The sequence below is a fragment of the Montipora foliosa genome, chromosome 1, assembly GCF_036669935.1.
Source record: "Montipora foliosa isolate CH-2021 chromosome 1, ASM3666993v2, whole genome shotgun sequence".
In the NCBI taxonomy this organism is placed as follows: Eukaryota; Metazoa; Cnidaria; class Anthozoa; order Scleractinia; family Acroporidae; genus Montipora; species Montipora foliosa.
The window spans coordinates 10509601-10517100 of NC_090869.1; the positions used below are offsets into that span (position 1 = coordinate 10509601).

General features: G+C 41.5%; 1 protein-coding gene across 2 annotated transcripts in view; it reads left to right on the plus strand.

Annotated features, from left to right (window-relative positions):
* Positions 1-7500, plus strand: part of LOC137978983 (piezo-type mechanosensitive ion channel component 1-like) — a 76863-nt gene that overhangs the window by 41710 nt on the left and 27653 nt on the right. For both annotated transcript variants that reach the window (XM_068826160.1, XM_068826231.1), the window contains 6 exons: positions 846-938; positions 1537-1593; positions 2130-2273; positions 3088-3289; positions 4147-4239; positions 7087-7268. In XM_068826160.1, coding sequence (XP_068682261.1) covers positions 846-938; positions 1537-1593; positions 2130-2273; positions 3088-3289; positions 4147-4239; positions 7087-7268 — 771 coding nt within the window. The remainder of the gene's footprint in view (positions 1-845; positions 939-1536; positions 1594-2129; positions 2274-3087; positions 3290-4146; positions 4240-7086; positions 7269-7500) is intronic.

The following is a 7500-nucleotide window of genomic DNA, read 5'->3' on the forward strand; positions in this document are numbered from 1 at the left end:
CAAGACCGTTAAATCCAGGCAAAGCTATAGCAATGGCCTTTTGCCCTACCATTTCTCATTTTATTACTTAGCGCGCGCGCTCGTGTATGACGTGGCGTGTGCATTTGCGTGCGCAGTAAGGATGCGCAGAAACAATTGGCGCGAACGTCCTTAAATAGAGAGAGTAATAGAAAGTAGAGCGACCTCTACTTTCTGCGGCAACTTGCAACTCCTTATTTTTCGCCAAGTTTCGCAGCAGTGTTGCGAGGCAAGTTGGACGTTTTTGTTGCTCGTATTACCGTATTTTTAGGAGGGGTCTGGACTGGAGCATCTGTTTTATTTTATTTTATTTTTTGCGTTTCGAGCCAATTGCACAAGCCAAAAAACACCTCCGCCTACATTGCGCTCAATGCCCTCAACCTGCGGCAAACCAGCTCCGGCAGATTGCGAGATTGGACAGCTTGTGCAGCGGCCATGATTTTGTCTGTTTCTTCTCGCATTGCATTGCTGTTTTGCACAGCGCTGTCTAGAATGTCCACACTGTTCTCTTATTCGTTTTGCATGTCCGCGAGGAGCTCTTGCAAAGCTTCGAATTTGCCTTCCAATTTTGCGAGTCTTTCCAAGATCTGTGCCTCTGTGATCCATGCGAGCTGGAAAAAGTGTGCTAAAAAATGGGGGTGCCTTACTAAAATTTTCGCTCCCTTTTTTTTTTTTTGCTTTTTTTTCTGAACCGCGTTCGAGTCGAACGCCGCTAGACGAGTAAGGCGGTTAAAAGAAAGTGTCCGCGGACTGCCTCACTACTATACTACTTTACGTATAGGTGCGTTTCCAGTCTTGTATTGGAGATTTTATGTTGCTGTTTTCAGAATTTACCTCGGCCGAATACCGTCAATCACTTTATCAACAATGCATTATGGGTTGGGTTCTACAAAACGGACAACATATCGGACGACATCAAGGTAAGGTGTTACTTTAGCTATGTCTTAATTATTTTGATTTAGTTACTACTTTTTAAATCTGAACGGCAGCGTCATGGGGCGATATCTACGTAAATGTCGTTTGACCTCGTGGTAACCAAAACGCGCTGCTTGCAAAAGACTTGAGATGTGATAATTATCGTTCTATCCCATAATTTAAGTCACAGTGTCATTCGACTGTCTGACCACGCGGCCGACTCGAAGTGAGTTCGTCTTTACTTGATTCTGGTGCTGACTTCTGTTCAGGTGTTTAAACGGAAGAAGTATCAGTCAGTTTCGGTTGACGTCCAGTCACTTAATGTAGTTTCACAGGTAGACTACGAGAAGTCTTTCTTTCGCCGCTTAGTTAGTCGAACCCAAGGAGATGACAGGCACAAGTCAAGAAGAAATGGCCGTTTTCTCGTGATAGTCTTCTCTTCGTGCTCGACTAAGCGGCGAAAGAGGGAGTGCTCGTATGTCACAGATGATGATCTGACTTATATCAGCCTGCCGGTTATAATCTCTGTGAACTAAAAAGATGTACATGCGGTGATATTTCTGAGTATCACTGAAATGGTTGCTCCTTCTGGGTTTTTCCTAGGGATACCTTCTGATTGTAATTGTCATTGTGTTTCACGCGGTCATCAAACACCACCAGGTAGGGTATACGATATTATGGGGTTTGTCTTTGCCGAAATGAGAGTTACTAAATGGATCTTGTGAGGTCTTGTATTGACCCTGCAATAGAAGTTGAAGTAGAGGACCTTTCATTCATCACTTCGTGCGCACTCTCACTTTAGAAGACTTTTGAACAGCATGTTGATTTTAGTATCTTAAGCGACATTTTCACTGAAGCTAAAGGATCCGATAACAGAGAACTATTTAGTTAAATTTTTTAGCATTGGCACACGATTTGGCAAATCGACCCTTTAACACGACCCCACAAGCTGCATAAGCTTTCGCTCCTATCGCTTTTTTTATTAAAACGTCAGTGTTGTTGTGAAGAAACTACTTTTTTACATGGTGGCATTTAAGGAATAAAGCTTGTATACGGAAATGGTGGAATTGTTAAACTCTGACATACATTGTTAAGCTTATTGTTGATTACGTATAGCGCAGTTGTCGAACGTGTTGCTATATTTTACAAGTGAACCTCACGGCCCCAATTACAACTCATTTGTTCTATCATTTCAGAAATTGTACCGTTGGAGAAAAAACTTAAAAGAACCTGAATCTGGAATATTGTTTCCTGGAATAACTCGACCCGATGCGGATGAAGGGATTATCTGCTGTGTCAAGTACTTGTGCAACAAGTTTTTCTTCCACTTCGGCTGGGAGGTAAAATATATTGTGGTAATGTTTGTCAAATTTCCGATGAGTAACAAGTTTGTAGTTGAGATGCTGGACCATATACATACACACATAATTTTTTCCAACTGATCCTGGCGCTGAAAACCAGGGACAGTGTCTGTGTGTGTTTCAGTTTTCTGACTAGACAAACTATATGATATTGGGTGGCGTGTAAAAATCAAAGGGGACCTTTACTCCCATGAAAGATTAACGTTAACCGGAGAGTTTTTTTTTTCAATTAAATTTGTTTGAAATTTTTTCACAAAAAACTGTTTGTATCGGAAAAAAATAAATTTTAGAATCGCCGCGAACCTGGGAATGTTTTTTGATTAACCCGTGACCTATCCACTTGACCACCACACCGCTGGCTGCGTAGAGTCAATATTTTAAACAATATTTTATAATGCCGTATTAGTACTCGGCCACAGACGATATTAAACACTGCGAAAGGTCGGTTGCCAAACTTTGCGACAAAGTTAAACATCTTAAAATCAAAGCTTATGCCTAATTAATCTAGCTTAGGCCTAATTACTCTTCAGTAGTGATATTCTCTGGGAGACTTAAGTAAATCGTTTTATTTCTGCTTGCGTCGCCATCTTCGTTGTAAACGTTCCCTTTTTTCTTTGAAGGTTAATGACATTTGCAAATATGTTAATTCGATTTCAACAGATCAATCAAAAGGCTGCTATCGAGTAACATCATATTGAGATACTTTTCTGGTTTGCATAAACAGGCTTGGTTAAATCTTTCCAGAATACAACAGTTTAAGACACTAAGGCGAAATTGTCGACTTTTCCTTCAGGTTTGCCTTGTCACGATCGTTATAAACATGGCGGTGCGTTGTGATATCACTTCCGTTATTTATGCCATTTGGCTTGGGGCCTTCCTAGTGCTGGGCCGACAGAACTCCTCTGTTGTGTGGCCCGTGTTTGTGGGCTTCATGGCAGTGCTCCTACCTCTTCAATACCTACTGGTTTTAGGATGGCCTCCTGCTTTATGTCTGGGTGAGAGAATCTTTTAAGACAATTGAACACCGTACTCGAGTTTAATTAGTCCCTAAAAGAAACCGTGGGCCTGCTTTCTGCGTTACGGAGAGCATCCGGAAGTGGGCCTTCAATAGGTCTTTAATAGATCACACATTCATTGCACGAGTCAAGTTCAATATTCACGGGAGACCTATAGGGATAATTTTAAATATTTAAACTGATCTTTAACTCACATTCTCTCTTTGAACACCATATTTTTAGGAAAAGCCGATCGTCGTTCAGCAGATTGCTTTGACGCGCGGAAAGTTTGCGAAGCCCCATAGCCAAATTCCTTACTTTCACCTTGAAAAATACCTCCACCAGTCAGAGGTCAGAGAAAAACTAATCGTCGTTTTCCCGCGCTTCACGTCGCCGTGTGATTGGCTCGTTTGATTCGGGTGTATCTGTTGTAATTGGCCAAGGCATTTTCATTGGCTTTGGCTTTGCGGCTCTTGCTCACCCTTGCACCTAGGAGCAAGGGTGGCACACTTGGTTAGTGCGCGGCCTTGGTGCAATAGGTCCCGAGTTCGATCCCCGGATCTCACATCCTTGTTTCGACTTCTTTCCTTTCAGTGTAGCCTAAGTAGCTTTAAATACCCTTAAAACGGAGCACTGATGGAAAGAGGGGGGTTAAATGAGCGCACCGTCGGCTTCCTGGGAGAGTACTCTCTAGAGAGTGAAGGAACTTCCGACGTTAAATAAGGTGTACCTTTACCTTTACGTTTAATAAACTCTGTCTCCTAGTCTCCTTGTGTGGAGCGGTTAGCAACGAAGAGATTGCATTCATTTAGCCCTTTTTTCACTTGTTTTCTTAAACGTTAATGATTTTCTTGCAGCATATCCGTGGACGAATCCCCTAGATGCCAATCTTGTCCACTGGCTGTTCCTCACTGATGTGAAACTACCACCCGATCAAAATCACCTGTTGGGTAAGTCAATCAGTTGTATACCACGCGGCCATTGGAAGAAAGCAGAAACCCATAAGGGTTGAAACGTGTAACGCGCGTTCACAGCTTCTGAATATTCAGAGCGAACTGATTGGTTGAATGTTTCAGTGTTAAGTACCATATTTGGAAACTCCTCGCTCTTGTTGTTCCAAGTATGGTACTTAGGAAATTGAATATTCAGAATCTTGTTTCCCAGCGCACAAGGGGCCGTTACACGTTTCAACCCTTATGGGTTTCTGAAGAAAGCCAATCACCTTACACCTGATCTGATCCTATAAAAAGCTGTTGCTTCTCTTAAAGTGAAACATGGCGTATTGTACCCGACTAAACCATCCACTATTCCACGAGCTGTTAATTTAGTGGTCCAGATAGTCACCCAAGTCTTGGGTGTTGGGTTGTAACTCCTCGAAATCCACGTGTTACCTCAAAGTTGACACTTTCTCAATCCAATGGCTTTCTTGTGATGATCTTTGGCTCAAATCGGCTGTGTAGCGATATTTCTTGTTTACAAATATTGACGTCACATTTCTTTTGATATTCAAATTTGTCAACCACGGAACAAAAGAAGTCATTTTTTCAACAACCAATTAAGTCGAGCCTGGTTGGCATATTAAATAACAATGGATGACGTCACAAGAGACATCACTATTATCACGGACACTCGTGTAACGTGCTGGTTAAAGAAGTGTCATAACAGTAGCAATGGTTACACTGCTACCACAACAACATCATCAACAATTTGTGTTACCTTAAGTAAAAATGTTAGAGAATTTGCAAAGTATAGTCGGTAGCTCAGCAGCCGAATTAACCACAAAAAACTGACCTAGTGGAGTGTCCATTAACCGTTTCATCCCGGAGGCGGCTCCCGTTGACAAGTGCAATCGTCTGGCGTTAGAGAGAGAAAGTCTACGAGTGTAATATTACATTTGTTGGTGAGAACGAGTACATCCGTAGGTACAGTGCATATAAGATAAAGGTAGTAAAGTAAATTTGTAAATTTGCAGATGTTTTTATTTACCACGGTTATTCTGATAACCCTTACAAGGGGAATTCAAGGTGGTGAATTTTACATTTGATTGATTCAGGGCGTTAACAAGCGAGACGGGGATGATATTGGTTTGATCCCATGGTCCTTTAATGGTTTGAGGCCATCTTGATTGTTTTTGTACACGCTGCTTGCAAAGTTGATAGTCGACATCAAACTGATCTCTCCGACGACTCGTGCAGTGTAAAGATCACGCCATTTCGTCTGGAGGTTTATCGTGGGGATGGAACGGCCATTTAGGGAAAAGCGGATACACTTTAAAAAACACACCCACCGTGACACACCTCCGTAAATCTTACCTCTTTGTAGGGTCTTTTCCTCAATGGAACCCGGCTACTGTTAGATCATGAGGCTTCAGTTTAAAAAAGCGAACGGCATGAGTGGTAATTGGCCAGGCAAGGCCAATCGTAGTAAATTTCCTTGTGCTTATATGCCTCGTTTCGTTTTCACATGGCATAAGGCGAATGCAAGCACAAGAAAAAGAGACATTTTGATCCCTGTGTTTGTGCTTTGCGCTTGTAGTGTTTGTGCTTGTGTCGAGGCCATTTTCACGGATTGCGATGTTTCTCACCCAGAGGAATCAGCAAGTAACCTTGGCGTACGATGTGATCTCTGGTGTCCCTCAGGGTGCTGTACTGGGTCCGCTACTTTTCCTTTTGTACATTAACTTACCTTTGTGTATTTCTTCGACAATCAGATCATTTCCTGACTGTATCGTACTATAGCTAGTCCTAGGCCTATGGATGGTCAAATCCTTCAGGATGACTTAAATGCTTTGTCTAAGTGGGAAAAGGACAGGCAAATGTCATTTAACCTAGAAAAATGTCACATAATTTGCTTTTCTACAAAGAAGAATGTTATTACATGTACACCATATATTCTCTATGGTCATAAACTAAATAGGGACCACCACCATTCATACTTAATAATTATACTCTCAGAGGACTTGAAATGAGAAAGTCACGTTTCACAGATTTCCTCAAGTGCGAAGCAGACTCTAGGCATTATCAGGAGAAACGTTAGACATACTTCTGCAGAATGTAAATCTAAACTTTACTGTAGCGTAGTAAGGCCTTAACTTGAATATGCTGGTTCCGCATGGTATCCTTATCTCCAGAAAGATAAATTTCAATTCGACACGGAACAGCGCTCTGGTTCTAGATGCTGCTTTAACAATCATTCGAGACAGCCTGGTGTTGTAACTAACATGCTTGGGAAACTGAAGTGGCCATTTCTTGACGGTAGACGGAAGATCTCCCGTTTGACTACATGTATGTTCCATCGTATTGTCAACAGAAATATTGACATTGAGAAAGACTTGTATTTAACTCAAAGTTCCCATACCTCAAGAAATGCTAATTCTACATTATTTTTAAGACCTCACTCAAGTTGTAACCAGAATGCTAATAGTTTTTTTTCCCATGGTCTATTAGAGAATGGAATAAACTCCCCGGTAATATAGTGAATATCAAGGATAGTCTGCCGTGCGTGACCTTCGTTCTGAACAAGGATAGTGGTTCTGATATAATGTGATTTTAGGAAATTCTAATTTTAATTTTATATTGTAGATAATAATTTTTTATCCTGTATGATGATGTTTTAGAATTTATTAATTTTTTGTATTCTTAACTGATTTTATGCAGTTTTCTGCTTTATCAGTCAATAAGGTTAAGAAAAAATGAAACAAGAGCTGTTATGCCTGGGCTTGCGCACGTTTCTGCGTCGGTAATGAAAATCAGGTGTTGTATACGTGACGTTTCATTTTAAGTTGTTTTAATTTTCAGGTGATTTCTTCCAGCTGTTGTTTGCCTGTTGTCAAGAGAATGTGTTTTCTGTCGAGCGATTCCAGCGATCAAGCGAGCAAGCAACGCCAAGCACCGGTTTCGATTCCAACAGACGCAGCAGCCGGGCAACTACCACAACACCGGACTTCATGTGGAACATCACTTGGCTGGATTTCTCTAAGGCAAATTGAAGCGCTTTTTTTCTTCTTCTTATAAATCAATTTTAGGGATTTCTTTCGCTTACTTGATCAGCAGCCATATTCTATGAAGCAAAAGGAAGGAGGAGTGATTCCCAGGGGATTCTTTCCTCCTTCAACATTGCTTCCATTGTGTTATTTTCTCTTTCAACATGGCTGTCATGACGTCAAAGAACAATGCGTCTTAGGGGACGGGTGGGTGAGAAGTTGGGAGGGG